The sequence below is a fragment of the Vitis vinifera genome, chromosome 3, assembly GCF_030704535.1.
Source record: "Vitis vinifera cultivar Pinot Noir 40024 chromosome 3, ASM3070453v1".
Classification (NCBI taxonomy): domain Eukaryota; kingdom Viridiplantae; phylum Streptophyta; class Magnoliopsida; order Vitales; family Vitaceae; genus Vitis; species Vitis vinifera.
The window spans coordinates 4,924,607-4,942,456 of record NC_081807.1 but is presented as its reverse complement, the minus strand read 5'-3'; the positions used below and the strand labels follow the sequence as shown (position 1 = coordinate 4,942,456).

At 32.6% G+C, this 17,850-nt stretch overlaps 2 protein-coding genes and 1 non-coding gene across 5 annotated transcripts; 1 reads left to right on the top strand and 2 right to left on the bottom strand.

Annotated features, from left to right (window-relative positions):
• Positions 1-1,322: 1,322 nt before the first annotated feature.
• Positions 1,323-3,818, bottom strand: LOC109122344 (upstream activation factor subunit spp27-like). Of its 2 annotated transcripts, XM_059735726.1 has the most exons (3): positions 3,193-3,818; positions 1,791-1,902; positions 1,323-1,674 (listed from the first exon to the last, which is right to left on the bottom strand). In XM_059735726.1, the coding sequence occupies exons 1-3, from the start codon at positions 3,201-3,203 to the stop codon at positions 1,417-1,419; spliced, it is 381 nt and encodes a 126-aa protein (XP_059591709.1). In that variant the 5' UTR covers positions 3,204-3,818; the 3' UTR covers positions 1,323-1,416. The 2 variants fall into 2 exon arrangements, with proteins under 2 accessions (XP_059591709.1, XP_019074442.1); XM_019218897.2 differs by lacking the exon at positions 3,193-3,818 and having other exon boundaries at positions 1,791-3,061.
• A 6,703-nt stretch (positions 3,819-10,521) lies between these two features.
• Positions 10,522-17,303, top strand: LOC100245171 (serine/threonine-protein kinase SAPK10). 2 transcript variants are annotated; one of them, XM_002284923.5, is made up of 9 exons: positions 10,522-11,107; positions 12,991-13,065; positions 13,157-13,258; positions 13,342-13,395; positions 13,501-13,593; positions 13,963-14,055; positions 15,338-15,442; positions 15,516-15,614; positions 16,692-17,303. In XM_002284923.5, the coding sequence occupies exons 1-9, from the start codon at positions 10,931-10,933 to the stop codon at positions 16,983-16,985; spliced, it is 1,092 nt and encodes a 363-aa protein (XP_002284959.1). In that variant the 5' UTR covers positions 10,522-10,930; the 3' UTR covers positions 16,986-17,303. The 2 variants fall into 2 exon arrangements, with proteins under 2 accessions (XP_002284959.1, XP_003631616.1); XM_003631568.4 differs by lacking the exon at positions 13,963-14,055.
• A 297-nt stretch (positions 17,304-17,600) lies between these two features.
• Positions 17,601-17,672, bottom strand: TRNAW-CCA (transfer RNA tryptophan (anticodon CCA)). Its single transcript has one exon. It is a non-coding gene; the product is annotated as a tRNA-Trp (tRNA).
• Between the last annotated feature and the right edge of the window lie 178 nt (positions 17,673-17,850).

Below are 17,850 nucleotides of genomic sequence, written 5' to 3'. Positions count from 1 at the left end.
TATATGACATGTCTAGTGTTTTTCCAAGAAAAAAGGAAAGAGAAATTGATTTTGTATGATATATATATATATAAGAAAATCATATTTCAATTTGTATGAAAACTGGACTAAATTCGGGCCCGACCTCAGTAGTTGGGCCATCCTTCAAACCATTCTTAGATGCCTAAGAGCCCATGGAGATGGAAGGGGCTATCCTTCAAACTCATTAGGCCTAGTATTGAATAGACTAGGTATTCACCTTATCAATATCTCAAAATGATGGGTTCTATTTGGCGAGCAACAAGCCGTTGGTTGAACCAGTAGGGGCTCTGGCAGAAGATACCACCAGACACCCAATCCCAGCAGAAGACATGTTAGTAGGACGAATCGGTTGTCTTTGACCAAAGGAGTCCTCTCCAACCATTCTATAGATTCTTTATAGGCATCAAAGTACTCCATAGATAATCATTTTAATTAATCATCATTGAGATATTACTCATAGTTAGAATCTTGCTGTTGTGCTAACCTCCACTAATTTTTCTAAGCTAGACCATAGTAAATAGAGTCTAAGGAATGTGATGCTTATTAGTGCAAAATACACTTCCGTCTTGCACTAAGATAACACTAAACATTTTTGTGCCCATCCACCTATCCTCATCCCATCATCCACCATCCTGGTTAGCCTAATAGGTAGGCTCTTCAGCTCATGAATGGGAGGTGCAAAGTTTGAGTCCCAGGTTTACATAAGACTTGGACCTTGAGGGAGAGATCTAGTGCATTTTTATGTTACCAAAGATATATATATACACGCACACAATGTGTTACCCGACCTATTCCTCAAAGGGTTATTTGATTAAAAGGGATGAAATGATTCCCAATTTGTAAATCTAACCTCTCCGACATTCGAACTTGAAAACTACCCATTTTTGACAAAAATGACCCCACTTTTTTCTTGTAAAATAATTTTCTATATTCTAACTTTCATGTAAATAATCGAAATGTTAAAAGACATTTATGTCAAAAATTGGTTATTTTTTAAGTTCAAAAGTGGGAGAGGTTAGATTTACAAATTTGGGATTTTTTCATTCATTTTAATTAATTAATTCTTCCTCAAACTACAAACTAAACAAGTAATATGATACAAATTGACCAAGATATGCATGCCTATGCACACACACAAAGGTGCAACATGTATAGTTAGGGTGTGTTTGGTGTGTGGGAATAGAAATAGAAATAAGATGTGAATGAGGGTGAATCATTATTCCATGCAAAAGAGAGGAATCAAAATCCTAGTAAGTGAGATTTGGTTTCCATAACAATGAATTTTTTTACTACTATTCTCATTCTAAAAAAAAGTCTAAACACATTAATGAATACGAGGAATTGATTTCTCATTCTCTATTCCAACATTCCAAACATGGCCTAGAAGGAAACAAGTCAATATAGAGAAACAAAAGATAAAAGGCATATGTATTCACACATATTGTAAACATGAAAACTAGTTTTGTTCAAAGAAATACCATCTTCAACATTTAGTTGCCAAACATGCTTTGACAAGACTTTGTTCATTTCAAACATGTTGATAGAATCGACGTGAAACAGCTCCTGCAATGATTCATCACAGATTATATTTCTATTGTTCTTTGGATCTTGTAAGCTGTTCTCCTGGATATATGTCCAAAATTTCTTTACAACCTAAAACCAATAATGAGGAAAATGAATATTAAATCATGGTTCCAAAGACTTCATTCTAAGCAGCACAAGCCAGAACAAAATGGAATGCAATTATCTCTGTAAGTCGATGAGCATACCTGAGGCCCGGTCAATTCAGCAGCTCCAACAATTTTTTGAAGTTGGGGAGAAAGGCTGCATAACTTGTTATATCCACCTCTTTTCTTGACATCTATTACTACCTTGTCAGACCTACTCAAAAAGATAAAACAATTGTGCTTAGAAATATCAACAACAGCAACATGCAGTCCAGTAATCTCTTTGCAAACACATGTTGGTGTAGCCTCATATATACCTAATTGCCTTTCTATCCCCTTCTCACAAAAACATGGACAGAACAGTGTCATTTAAGCATTTTGGATATCAGGAAAAAGGACCCAGACTCCTCTTCGGAGATGTACAATGGTAGTGTCACTAACACTGATAAGGCACAGGGATCATACAGTTTAATTGCAATGAGTTCCAAAATGATGCCTTGAATAGTTGGATAAGTAGGTTGGGATAGCTGGGGTCCTGTTTAGATTGGAACAGACAAGGTTCTTGAAATGCCTAAAAATCTAACATGATTCATGATCCATGGTCAGATGTACTTTTCTTACTAAAAACCTCCAAAGAAAACTTTCCCAAAATCCAAAACAAGCACAAAAACACCAGCAAAATCCACAATCTAGTAGTCCATGAAACTCAAGTCAGCAAACCCCGGATACCAAATACTTTGTATCGGATAAATGAATCCTTGTTCATCATTTAGCACTTTTCAGGTCACATCACCTATTAAATCCTTGAATGCCTTTCTTCACCCCTTCAATCCGTTTTTTTTCAACCTTCTTTCTGTCCTTTTTCCCGCCTCCAATGGTAAAGCGGTTCCCGGGTCCTGCCTTCAACATGAGAAGCTACTCCCCCATCCCCGTGCATGGCCATATTTTTTTCCCTTTGCCTCGTCTCATTGATAAGATAGGCTCTCTTAGTTCTTTTTCCTATTTTTCGGGAAAAAAACGACTACAAGACCCAACAACAGATTAAAATTTTCGTTTCCTAATTTTCTCCGTTTTCTCATCAACCAAACAGACGATATAGAACGAAAAGAAAGTGCAAGAAAACCTCACTTAATACAATTAAACTGCCTTTATGAGTTTTCTTTCTTTTCCTAACTCCCGAAAACCAAAACAAGATAATGAAACAATAGATCCAAAATTCCATTCCCTTTTCTTTTTGTCCATGTTCTCGGAAACCAAACAGAGAGTGAAGAAAAGAAAATGCAACAAAACCACATCATATACAACCACTTGGGTCTATAACTTTCTTGTTTACTTTTTGAACCAAAAGAACAACCAAAACACCCAAAATTTCTTTTCGTTTCTTTTCCTTGCCCCCCCCCCCCCCCCCCCCCCCCCCCCCCCTGTTTCTACCAATCAAACAGAAGCCAACCACAAAAAAGAAAATGCCAGGAAAACAAAAAAAAAACGAGAGAGAGAGTCTCACCTTCCTTCCATCTCTCCCTTTCCATCACTCTCTTTTTCGTTCTCGATAATGCCTTTTTTTTTTTCATACTTTTTACCGTTTTCCTCCACATTCTATGCATCTTCATCAACCTTTTCTCCTTCTTTAACTTCTGCATTTTTCTTTTGTTGTCTTGTTATAGCTTTAGCTTCAATTTGGAAAATGTACCTTCGGAGGAAGACGTCGATCTCTTCTCGAATGAACGCTTTTCTGTCAGATAAATCGACGCCGTAATAATCCTCTAGTTGCCGGAAAACAATGCTGGTGGTGGTGGTGAAGAAGTTGGCAGTGTGGAGGAGTAGTGGGATCCGAGTCGCGAGGTCCGAGTCGGACCACCATTTTCTGCCGGTTTAACCGATATTTCGTGCAAAAATCGAGACATTTCGGGTGATGCTGCGTCTGATGCAAGAAAACCAAGGGCTGTACTACAAATTTACAAGTAGGCGAACGACCTTTATTGCAGGGGGCGATGGGCCCTAGCCTTCTAAGTAACGGATTAGGGGCATTCTTGTAATTTATGCTAAATAATATAAAAGAAAAAATAAATTTTCATTGCCATACATATTTTAATGGCCTTTCTTGGAGAATCAGTTGTGGCGGTTTTATTTTTGATTTTTGATTTTTTAAGATTATGATAAATGCCTTTGATTCACTGAAAGATGATGGGCAGAAAGAGACCATATATATAGGATAATAAAAATAATTAATAATTATAATTAATTGATTTAAAAAATGAAAAGATTTAAAAGGAAATATATATATATATATATATATATATATATATATATATATATATATATATATATATATATTTATTTATTTATTTATTTATAAAAAATGTAATTGATAAAGTCTTTATGGCACTTTTAAAGAATATTAAAAATATGATTTAACCAATTTCATGGTAAAATTAATTTTTTTTCAAAGATATTTTCAGTTGAAACAGAATCGAAGGAAATTTTGGAAGATAAAAAAAAGAAGAAATATTTAGAGTGCATGTAGTTGTGATTTTCGAAAATGTTTATACTATTTTTAGAATTTAAAATTTTTTATCTTTTAAGTAATAAAAATATTTAAAACGTTTTTTAAAATAGTTATCAAACGCAACTTAGTGTTTCTCTAAAAAAATATTATAAGTGATTTTTTAATAAAAAAGTTATTTATCAGATTTTTTAAATTATTTTTTAAATTTTATCAATTTTTTTTTTCAAAAACACATTTTAGGTTAAAACTTCTTAAAATATAAGCATTTAAAGAAAACAACAATGATAGCTTACTCTTCTTATTACAAAGAAACTCATTGGATATTTCCTCTCGTCTTGTTTTGATTTTTAATTACAATAAACATAAAATATTATAATTTTTATAACTTATTTTTTGATAATAACTTTTTAATTATTTTATGTGTTAAAAATGGGAAAAGAAATTTAAATTAAATTATTTTTAATATATATATATATATATATATATCATGTCTACTTCTTTTTGAGAAATAATTGAGATGAATAAGTTTTTTTTATCATAAAATTATATATAAAATTGGCACAGGTAGGACAAAGCAATTTCCAAACCTACTTCAAAATTAATTTTTTTTTAAACCATCTCAAAACTCGTCCCATTAAAGGTAGGACAAGACAAATATATATAAAAAAAACTTATCCCATTACCACTACTAGTCATTGTTATTGTCAAAAATTGGTCTCTTCATCATATGAATGTACAAAATGTTTTTCTTCATGGTGCTCTTGATAAAGAAATATTCGAGCTTTTGTCTTCTAGTTATGATTGATGATGGGATAGCATAGAATGTCAACTAAACAAGTTATTATATAGATTAAAACAAAAGAAAAAAAATGTGTTTTTATACACACATTTAAAAATAATCACAAAATGGAACCCTAAAAATGGTGATTCAAGTTTCATGTATTCTCAACTCAAAAGTAGTATTTGGTTAGCCAAAGGTAATATCTTTAATTAAAAAGTGCATAAAATCCTAATTATTTTTAGATAAATATATTAAAATCTAATTGTCCAAATTTGGGTTCTTATATTGTGATTTTTTTTTTCCAAAGGTATGCATGAAAACACACTTTTTCTAAAACAACCATCTCATAATTGGTTGTTCAAGTTTCCTATAGAAATTCAAAATACTAATTTTTTCATTCATTATTGTTCTTATCTATGTTGATGATATAGTGATTTACGAGAAATGATTATCTACAATTAGAACTCTTAAGAAATTTCTTCACTATAAATTTTATATCAAAGATCTTGAAAAAATGAATTACTTATAAGGAATTGAGATTGCACATTTTAAGCACAACGAAAATAAATGTTTAGACATCATCAATGATACAAAGTTTGTTGGTGTCATTCATTCATATGTAGTAGAATCTAAAGCTTACATTGACAAATGGTGATCTCCTTAGTAATGCATACAAATATAGAAAACTTATAGGACGTCTTATTTACCTCACTATCATAAGATCATATTTATCTTATTCAACACATGTCCTTAGTTCATGCAAGCACCATGAAAAGTCAAGTTGATGTAGTTTTTTGGGTTATGTAATATTTAAAAGTTTTTCTTGGTCAAGGTTTTATAACTCAACAACTTAGAGTTGATTGGATATTGTAATGCAAATTGGGCTATGTTTTTCGTGGGAGTTCCCTTATTTATTGAAAAACCAAGAAATAAACCACTATATTTTGTCCATCAATACAAGCAAAGTATAGAACTATGACCTCCATTACTTGTGAGTTTACTTGGTTGAGTTACCTCCTCCAAAATCTATAAGCTATCAACTTGAGGACAATGAAAATGGATTATGATAATCAGGCAACCATGCACATAGTACATAGTAATTGATTCGACCTTTCATGAGAGGAAAAAACCTATTAAGTTAGATTATTATCTAGTTAAAGAGAAAATTCAATCATTACATGTGCATACTCTCTCATGCCTTATCCTCTTCAAGTTACATAAATATTTGTCAAACTTTTGTGAAATATGCTCTTCCCTTCTCATGTACAGATATTCATAATCCAATTTGAGGGTGAGTATTAAAATACAAATAAAAAGAAAAAGAAAATTGAGTTTAGCCAGAGGAACATGTCCTATAAGCTTTTATTCTATGTTAAGAGATTACTCCAAATTTTGTAGCAATTAAGTCTAATTTGTTTAGATATATGTTGGTGGTATTAATGAATGATTTCCCCCAATTTGCTTTTATTGATGATTATACCTTGTATATTAATATGGAGTCAATTGACATAGTTCCTCACTAGTGAATTTTCTTTTTTCTCCCTTCCATGGATATGGGCACAATTTTAAACCATGTTAAATCTTTTTGTTTTTTTTTCATCTTTTTCCTTTTATCTTTCTCTTTTGTCTTTTTTGTTTGTTTTGTTTGTTTACGTGAAGCGACAATGTCAACATATGATCATTGAAGAGAATACTTTATCACTTACTTATCTCCTCGTCATTTGTTAATTAAAATAATTTTTCAACCACCCCATTTTGAAAATATTTTAAAAAAATTATTGTATTGGTCAAAATTCCCTCTCTAATATTTCATCAAATAGTGCAACTATGCTAAAGGGTTAATGTCTTTGATTTGATGACTTAAGCTTTGTTTAAAATTGCTTCTTCAACATTAAATACTAATGAAATATTAAACCCAATTTTTAAAGTTTTTAAATAGATCTCTCAAATATGGTCTTCCTAATTTATCTACAAATTTTTTATTCTCTTGAATTCTTATAAATATTAAATTTATTCTTAATTTCTTACTTTTAGGTGTTAGGATTTTAGTTACATCAACCTAAGATAATCATCCTAGAGGGAGTGAATAAGGTGATGATCATTTTTTGTAAATTTAAGTTATATGAATGCAAGTGACAATTATGTGCAATTAAATAATAAATATAATAGAAAACTAAATGCATGTAAATTAAGGAGAGTAAGAAGGACAAAATGCAAACTTTAAGTTTTTTTTATAATGATTCGATGCAATTTGGCTTACATTGGCTTTCCTCAAGTTCCTGATCAAGTAAATGTTTCATTAATCCAAGACTTTCAACACAAGCATCCCAACATTACAATTGTATTAACTAGATCCAATGAGTACTTCCAATTTTTTTAAGAGATGTCTACTCTTGAACTCCTTAAATGATACTTTATACTAGATCAAGTGATACCTCACACTTAAGCCCACTTGACAAAAGCTATAAGAAATGATTGAGGGTTACTCACAAAATCTTAGTACAAAACTTAAGTTCAAATCATATAGAGAAAAATTATGATTAAGGTGCAATAAATGGATATGGAAGTTTTGAATCAAAGTGTACTAAAAAACACTCTCCCAAGGCTCAAATATATTTTAGAAAGATTTTGGAATGTCAAGTTTACAAAATAGTGAAATTTGGAGTCTTTTTATATGAGTTGGAAGCTTAAACTAACTTTGAAGCACGGTTTGAGGTTGATTGATCGAGCATCAATTTGATCATTTCACTAGTTATTGGGCATTAATTGTATTGACAAGTAATCGTTAGGGTCTAGGTCCTTGACCAATTGGTTGGATCAATTCTCCATCGAACCTTGACCAAATGACCTAAAAGCTCAACCGATAGCAACATAGATATTGGAAGAGAGAGAGAGAGAGAGTGTGTGTGTGTGTGCGCGCGCAAATGTACCTTAATTGGTCAAGCCTAACCGACTCAATTAGGTCTTGACCTCCTCGATTGGTTGTATTGTGAAGTGCTTAAAAAACATGATTTGAGATCTAAAACCCCTAACAACTCGTGTAACCTCTTTTAAAACCTTTAGAACAAGTTTTAGAAAAAAATTGACATAAATTTTTAATTAAAAACATGATATCATCTAAATATAGAAGATTTTAAAGCAATTTAACTCATTGATGATTTTCATTACATGAATAAAAATAAGATGTATGATCTTAGTGCATTAACAACCTTATAAAGGGATCCCAATAAAAATCTTAAAAGCTTTTCTCTTTGAGGTTTTCTGATTTTTCTTAAATTTTTCTTTGACATAATTTCTCTATGATTTGCTACTTTGAAAATTTTCTTAGCTAAATATACTTAAGATAAAATACTAGTTTCAAAACCTTATTTTATCATAATCAAAACCAAAATTAACCAAACCTCGATTTGACACTAGTAAATACATTAATTTTCAAAATATAATTCTCAAACATTATCCTTTCCACTTATTTTAGAGTAAAAACTCAAAGTTAAAAGGTAATTCAAGTAGACTCTTATATCGATTTAATAAATTATTTAATATTGAAGTCTTTAAAAATATTAAATAGTTCTATGTCTTCTTACTAAAATTGACAACTTTCTTCTTAGGGAAGTGGTTAGAAAATAGAAAACCAAACCACTTTAATTGATCATAACAAGTATTCATTTTCATTAGGTCAACAACTAGCTTAAATAGCATGTACCCACGATGACTTATCCCTTTCTTCCACATACAATTCCCAAAAAAACCCTAATAACATCCTAAATATTTGTGGCATGAGGAACCCATGCATGGGCCTTTTTGTCCATGTAAAAGGTTTCCTCATCCATGGTCAAGTCCAAGAATATTCTATTTCAATCATTTTCTTATCCTAATTTGAGTAATTTCCAATTAAATGATGAAAATTCCAATATTTTCTAGAAAGGGAGTGATGTCACCTTTTCATACACATAACACAAACATATCATAACTTAAAGAATGTCCCTACATTTAATTTTTCAAATCCAAACCAAACTTAAAGGAGTGGATGAATTGGCCTACTCATGTGATGTTGAAACTTGAAACTAAAAAAAACTAAAAAAAAATGGAAATAATGATTTAATTTAATGAAAGTAAACTCTTCCCATAACCTACATGCCTTTACATCTTATACCAACCACAAAAAGAGGCCACATTTATTTCTTAAATAATAATAATAATAATAATAACAATAATTATTATTATTATTATTTGAAGACCTCACCTTTTGACAACTTAAAACCATTAACAAAAATAATATTTTTTTTAAAAAAAGGAAAAATGGTTGGTGGAGGAACAAAAGTCAAGTGCAACAACCAACCAATGAAGTTAAAGTCCAACATGAATGAAATGAAAAAAATTGGAGATGAAGTCAAGGAGAGGTTGAGTGAATAAATGAGGGAGTTTGCAGGAAATGTTCTTTAAATGGAAATTATTAGTAAGGTAGGGTCTGTAGGAAGACCAAAATGATTGGAGGTGTCTAAGTTTGTAAGAAAACTTTTACATGGTATAAAATTATGTATGAAGAGGGATAGGATAACCACTTAACCAACCATCAAGGTCTATTTGAATTGACTTTAAAAAAGTTATTTGTTTTTTTTAAACCTTAACTACCCTTTTTATGTCTTATTTGATTAATTTTATTTAAATTAATTTTTTTTAAATGTTTAAAAAGATTTTATAATATTAATATTACCCTTTAAAAATTATAATTTTGATTTCTGTTTCACCTTTAAAATTTAGGTGACATTTGTTTTTTTTAATTAATTTTAAATAGAATTTAAAACTAAATAATATTTTATATGATTAGGTTGTTTATTTTTATAATGTTTTATTTATATTAATTATTAAAAAATAATGAAAAATTATTATGTTATTTTTTTATTTAGAAAAAAATCAAATATTTTGATTTTTTTTATTTAACTAAAAATTTATAATAAATCATAAAAAAATAAAAAAATAAACCATTTAAAATTTGAAGTAAAGTACATAAAAAAATAAAATTACTTTTAATAAAAAGTTAGAAAAACAAACACGCTCTAACTCTCTTATTCAATTTGTCAATAAAAAGCTTAAAAACTTATATTTTAATTTCTTTATTATTTGTATAAAAAGAGACAATAAGAAAAATAATTTAAAGAATAATATAGAAAAATTTTATTTCCTTTAATTTTTCTTATAATATTTTATTTATTTTTAATAAAATCTCATAAATATATACTTTTAGGGTTATTTGGTCCTTCTCTTTTTTTTTTTTGTGAATTATAGATAAATATAAAAATTACTAAATGGATTAATTTAATAATTTATTTTTATTAATAGTAACTCTATTTTCCCAAAAAAAAAAAATTAAAACTAAAATATATAGTTAGTAGAAGATGATTTATAAAACATATTTAACCAGGGGAGGACAGTTTGGTCATTCTAGAGAATACCCAAGGGTAAAATCGTAATTCTATCCCAATTTAAAAACATTTCACTGATTCAGAGAAGATAACAATAACAATAATTGGTAGTAAAATAAGTAAATAAATAAAAAAGTAAGGTCGGCCACCGGAAACAAAAATATCTCATCTTCACGGCCACCAGCCCCAAAGTTCTGGAGAGAGAAAGAAGAGAGAGAAGGAGCAGAAAAAAAAAGCAGAGCCTTTTCACGAGCTCCCTCACCGCCTCTGCAACCACAAAAAAAATAAAATAAAACCCTAGAAATCCAAATCTGCTGAACACCTCTCTCTCTCTTTCTCTCTGTGTGAGGTGGGTGAAGTCTTCACGGGCTCGGCCACATCTTCGGTCCCTATCTCCACCCAATCGCAACCAATCGACTGGTCCCCGTTCCGCCACGTCGCGTAACTTCCTGCTTCGATCTGGTTTACGGTTTGTATAATATGAGCAGGGCCTCGTCGGAGTAGGGTTCGGGAGAGTGCGGGTTTGTCGGAGATGGATCGGTCGGCGATCACGGTGGGGCCGGCGATGGACGTGCCGATCATGCACGACAGTGATCGGTACGAGCTCGTGCGGGACATCGGGTCGGGGAATTTTGGAGTGGCCAGGCTGATGAGGGATAAGCAGACTGGTGAGCTAGTTGCGGTAAAGTATATCGAAAGAGGTGAGAAGGTTAGTGTCTAATCTTTGTGTTTGTTGTTGGAAATTTGGAAAATTTGATTTTCTTTCTTTTGGAATGTTTAAGGGTCTTGTTTGTTTTCGTGTATGTTTTGTTTGGTTCGGAGTGTCTTTCCAGGGTTTCTGGGGAAGCAATTATTGTCTCTGGAAAAATTAGCTTTCTAGCCACTTATGTCATGATGAATCTATAGAAAAATGGATTGGGAACTTCTTGCATTCTTTAATTGCAAGTACTTTCATTTTTGTTATATTGAAGGGTAGATGGTATTGGTGCTTTGTCTTTTTGCCGAGATTTCAAAGAAAAGAAGAAAATTACTTGGTTTTTGCATGTTTTAGTGCGTGTGAATATATAGAATTAGTAATGGAATTGGACCAATGATTGCCTTTTTTGATTCCCCACAATTTAAACGAACAGAAAAGGAAACCTGGAATATCATAACGGCTACCTCATCCTTTATTGGAAGGATCATCAATTTCATTTTTATTATGAGATGTTTAATTGTAGGCATGATATTGGAATTAGTTAAGGTTAAGGCTTTGTTTGAATGCTTAGATTTTAACTGAAAATAAAAGAGAAGAACGAGCTTGTGACAGCTGACAGTTAACCAACCCACCATGTGAGATTATAAGTTCATTTCTTTTCCCTTTGAAGTTCAATAATCAAAATGAGCCTAAAGAGGTTCTCCAGTTGTCCTTTTCCAGCCTTTCCAATTAACGGTGTGCATAGATTTAAAAGGTGGAAGGCACAACACAATATGGATGCCTGAGCAAGGTGAAATGCAACCTGGGATGCATATTAGTTTTTTAAATATGATCCAAAATCCAAATAACAAAAAGTTTAAGATTTCAAACATTTAAAATAAACATTCAACAAAAAATTAGTGAAATTATATAATTCAATTACGGTTAGAAATTTTCAAAATAAGTCTGTTAAAAAACGAAAAATAAAATAGGTACCCTCTCCAACAAGGTGATATAACTAAGGAGTGATCGTGCCTTGGGCCTAGGCACACTTTAAGTGCACCTTTAAAAACTATGACATTGTGGTCTTGTTTTGTCTTTTTTTCTTTGGGTGGGGCCAGAGATAATTCCTTCTTTGGGTGGAGATTTCTCCTCATTTAAAAACGAATGAATGAGATGAAAATCTTGGGATGTTTGTAGGATCTAAAAACATGCATGTGTTTTTTATCTTGTAATGACTTAAATCCTGTCAAGACTTCATTGTTGATTATTTTAAAGAACAAATAGCTGGGAAATCTGGCAAATCAAAACTTGAGTATTAGCTAAGGTTTCTCATTTATGATCACTGCCAATGTATATATAGGTTTTCTTTTTGATAGGCATGGGCAATGTATATGGTTAATACTAGGCTGTTGGCTGAGTTGTTTTCAATATGGCCTGATTTGTATAGAGCTAAACATTGTACAGTTCATGAGTTTTTCAATAAGGTTGCTGAATGTTACAATTGAAAATTGGAACCCACTAGCCAATGGGTCTTATTTAGGACCTTCTGCAGCAAGATCACTCTAGAATAATTAGTTCTAACCAACCAAATTGATTATCAATTTTTATTGGAAGTAAATGAAGTTATTCAACTGTTGTGATTTGGAAAATTGGATTTATCATACAGGATCCCATCCATTTTTTTTTAATAAACATGATAGCCTAAAATTTTTGCTTTTCTGCTAACATGGGGGTAAAATTTTGAGAATCTGACAAACTATGGACTCATGCTGTAGTTCTGGACTTGATTCATTCACTTTGTCCGTGTGATGTTGGAACTTGACTACTTATAAGACATGTATAATTGGGGCCTTTTTAGGTGGTGCCTTTTAGTTTGATGTTGTGTTTTACCTTATTTTACATTTGTTTAACAGATAGATGAAAATGTACAAAGGGAAATCATTAACCACAGATCACTGAGGCATCCCAACATCGTCAGATTCAAAGAGGTCTGGTCGAAATGAATTTTTCCCAACCACATTTTCTATCCAGTGAATGATTCTCAGTTCAATAATTTTATGTTTTTTAATCATACTCTAGGTTATATTGACACCAACCCACCTTGCTATTGTGATGGAATATGCCTCTGGAGGAGAGCTCTTTGAGCGGATATGCAATGCCGGCCGGTTCAGTGAGGATGAGGTTCTTATGCAACTTGCTCATTTGGTTTTCTGTTACTCTCCTCGCACTCGTTTATGGCTTACCTTCTCTAGCTTGTACTGCAGGCACGTTTCTTCTTCCAACAACTTGTATCAGGAGTCAGCTACTGTCATGCGATGGTATTCAAACTTTTAGTTTTCTGCCTTAACCTCTGTTTTATTATTTGCCTGAAAAAAATGAACTAGGCGATTAAGTTGGATTTCATGTTGTATTTCTTTTTGAAGCAAGTATGCCACCGTGACTTGAAATTGGAGAACACACTGTTAGATGGAAGCCCAGCTCCTCGTTTGAAGATTTGTGACTTTGGGTACTCCAAGGTACTTAGTTGTCTTTATTATTCTTTTTTATTTTTATTTTTATTTTTATAGGCTTCGCTGTCTTTATTGTACTTGTTCTTATCTTTGTTTGGTATATATGATATCAAATCTTCAGCATTCAGGTTTGAGACTGAAAAGTTAATGAGAAGTATGCTACTGTGTAGTTGTTTGAATGCTATATATATATATATATTAGGGGCTTTCACATCCTATGAGCAGTGATCTGAGTGAATTTGCATGTTTAGTGTTTATGGTTTTAGTTGTTTGTAATAAAACAATTGTTTTGATGTTCATCTGTTGCTGCCCCTGCCTCTTCATGCTATTTTTTATTTTGATATCTATATATTTAACTTTGGCTGTTTTTCTCAGTCCTCAGTGCTGCATTCACAACCAAAATCGACTGTTGGAACCCCTGCATACATTGCTCCTGAAGTCTTACTTAAGAAAGAATATGACGGGAAGGTAAATTAATGTCCTAATTACCTGAGTTAAATTTATATGGTGTACAGATTCTGTGGAAATGACAGTTTTAGCATATAAGGTAGTCCTATTTTGTCAATCTATCTGAAGGAACAAGAGCTTTATGTCACAGACTTAGGTGGTGTTTGTTTTTTTGGCTTTTTGCTGAAAACCATTTAGTTTTAGAATTTAGGTTGTTTGTTTTTTTACTTTTTCATGACTTTTTATAAACTTTTTACTAAATAGAAAAAGTCAGAATATGTGGCTTTTTCTAAATAGAAAAAATAATACAATGATTTTTTTTACTTTTTAATACTTAATAGAAATAAAATACTACAAAAACAAACAACCTAATATTTAATACTATTAAGTATTAAGGTTCTATTTAGAATTAAGTAAAAAAACAAACGCCACCTTAGTCTTTTCCTAAGCTCGTGCGACACTTAGACAAGTCAAGACATTTGGTCTTGTTAAGGCAACCTTACTTCCGATGCTTAACTTACTAGACTAAGATGCTTACGACTTGGAAGCTTTAGAAGGCGTAGTAGGAAACACTTAAAAAATGAAAACTTTTATTTCTCTCAAAGGATGCTTACAATGCTTTGGAAGCTCACTTGCTTGGTTAGGAAGTGATTTTGGGTGGTGCCTTGGCCAAATGAGGCCTTAATCTATTTATAGGCACCTTAGGAAGTCTCTAGAACCTTGAAGGGTTCCTTACAAATCAAGAATAATCTAGAAGCTCCTACACTAGTCTATGTACAAGATGCCTTTGGAAGGCTCTAGAACACCCCACACTATTCCAATGCTCTCCTAGCCAAGTATAGAGATGTGTGAACATCTCTAGCCCTCTCTAGAAGCTTCCATACTCTTCCACTTTGTAGCTAAGTGTAGATGTCTCCAGGGGTCTTTAGAAGCTTCCTACCTCCTATATAAGCCCATGGGGAGGGTCATTTGAAGCATCTTGTGACATTTAGCTCTTATGAAATTTACTGGTTGATGAAAGAAAATTGACTGGTGGTTTTTTCTATTCTGTTTCTACTGTTTCACTGATGTTTTAAGCCTATATTATTTGTTTCTTGGTCAAAACCACATATACTTGATGTAAGATGTTGAAGTTTTAGGACAGCTGTTCTTTCATGTAAACCATTGACATCAAAAGCAGACCACTGTCTTCATTATGTGACTTGGAAAATGTAGTTTGTATGAGTATAATGGTTATATGAGAACACCAAAATATTTAGACTTACTAATGTTTTGTTGCTCTGATATTTGATCACATTTTCAGATTGCAGATGTATGGTCTTGTGGGGTAACCTTATATGTAATGCTGGTGGGTGCTTACCCATTTGAGGACCCTGAGGAACCTAAGAACTTCCACAAGACAATACAGGTATTTGCGCAGGCATAATTACTGCATATGGCAGCTCAATTGAAAATTTTAAATGATTGTTTGTTTCTTGCAGAGAATTTTGAAAGTCCAGTATTCTATTCCAGATTATGTTCATATATCTCCTGAGTGCCGTCATCTGATCTCAAGGATTTTTGTAGCTGATCCTGCAACGGTTAGTACATTTTTTAATTACAGATCTTCGTTTGCAAGTTCATGGGTATTGGTAACATGTTTAGTGCTTTCATTATTGATATTCATCTGAGCACCCTTGCATTGTTTATTTATTTGTTGGGCTGATTCCTTTTATTTTTCTTCCACCTCTCTTTCTCTCTCTCTCTCTCTCTCTCTCTCCCCCCCTCTTTCTCTCTCTGTTGGTCTCTGTTGGTGTGTGCGCGCACTTGTTAGAATAATTTTTTTTGATTGGTGTGTGCTTGTTAGAATAATAATCGGATTTTGAGTGGAAAGAATGTCATTTCATGGGACTTGGATAAATTAAACTCCACATTTATACATGTATGTTTGCATATCTCCATGTATTTTTAATTATATATGTAGTCAAATGTACAGCAAAGGAGATATCCTGAAAGCCTATTTATAAAAGATTTGAGAGACTGTTTCTGTGTGGCTTGGGATTTCAACAGAAAATCAAAATTGGTAAAAGAGTTGTTGCTCTTTGCATGTACTATAGTTGGACCTTTCTGGTATATTTTGGCAACTAAGTTGAGGAGAGTATGAATTACACAATGTGGTAGTATGATAAGTCCTTTCCTTTTTAGTGTTTTGATTATGGGGAATGGAGTTCTTTTTGTATCCTGTCAGGCTTAACATTCAGTATTTTTAAAATTAACTATCATTTATTTGGATTCTTGTTTCTTAATTAACTTGCAAAACGTTGCAACTGTATGTTTATTTGTACTTCTCTTAAGTTTTATGTAAATTATATATTCTTTGTAGTTATTCATTTGTCTTCTCTTCATGATTTTTTCTGGAAAAAGGTGGTGGTTTGGGAAGAAGGTAGGGGGCTGGGTTCTTGATTTTGCTGGAGTCTTACTGATAGGATATGTTTAGAAGAAGACTGCAAGGAAAGAAAGGAACCAAAAAAAAAAAAAACCTAGTTTATTCCTGCCTTGTAGATCTTGATGCAATGACTTGTCTGTGTAGCTTTGTTTCCCTGATGTAATTAAGGATATAAGACAGAAAATTGAACTCTGACCAAATTTGATTCCCTTGAATATCAAAATCTCAACAGAGGATAACGATTGCTGAGATCAGGAACCATGAGTGGTTTCTAAAGAACCTCCCAGCAGATCTCATGGATGAAACTAAGATGGACAATCAATATGAAGAACCTGAGCAGCCGATGCAGTCAATCGATGAAATTATGCGGATAATAGGGGAAGCTATGATACCTGCAGCTGGAACCCAGTCTCTGAACCAATATCTGACAGGCAGCCTGGACATTGATGACGAAATGGAGGAGGATCTGGAGACGGATCCCGACCTCGATATTGATAGCAGTGGAGAAATAGTGTATGCAATGTGAGGATGAAAGCGTGGCTGTTGGGGGAAGTGAAGAAGAAGACCAACATCTTCACAGAAAGTCAGAGACTTCACTTCTGGGTCTGGGGTAATTGTGTGTGAATTGGAGGACAAAAAAGGGAGGGCATATGTATGATTCCAAAATCTCTCTTTATCTGGGTCAGTCAGAACTCCAACGTTGCCCACGAATGCTTCTTGTCTTAGTGATGTGGTGTTTTTGTTTTTGTTGTTAGTTGTTACCATTCCTAAGTGGCAGGTGTACTCTTATGTATGTACAATTTGCATTATAGTACTGTAACAGTGTACCTAATATTCCTCTCCACCGACCCTCATACAAATCTCTCATTCTGTTATAAGATTAGATGCTTCTTCTTATCCATATAAATTCTCAATTCTCATTACAGTGAACAAAAAGGGTTACTCCTGGTTTTACATTTTATCCAATCTCTTTCATATGATTAAGTGAATTTAGTTAAAACCTCAACAAGATAAATAAGATTAATTCTAAAACAAATGATGTTTGGGCGTGTGCAATAATATATAGTGAATGTAGTGTAATTATCAAACTACTCCGGGAACAAGCTCAAGAGGCCGAAATTTTTTAAAAAGAACAGGGAATTGAACCCGACGTGAATCGAACACGCAACCTTCTGATCTGGAGTCAGACGCGCTACCATTGCGCCACGGATCCATCATGTGTGAAACTTGATAGTTCTACAAATTTTAATAGAAGGATCACAGAGAACCAACAGGTAATGAAGTACCTCCGAATCAAATTTCCTTACCCGGTGAAACCAAAATGATAGGTAAAAGGAGCCTGACCATTGAGTGAGATGCATCATGCATCCAAGTTCAATTGACCCATTATT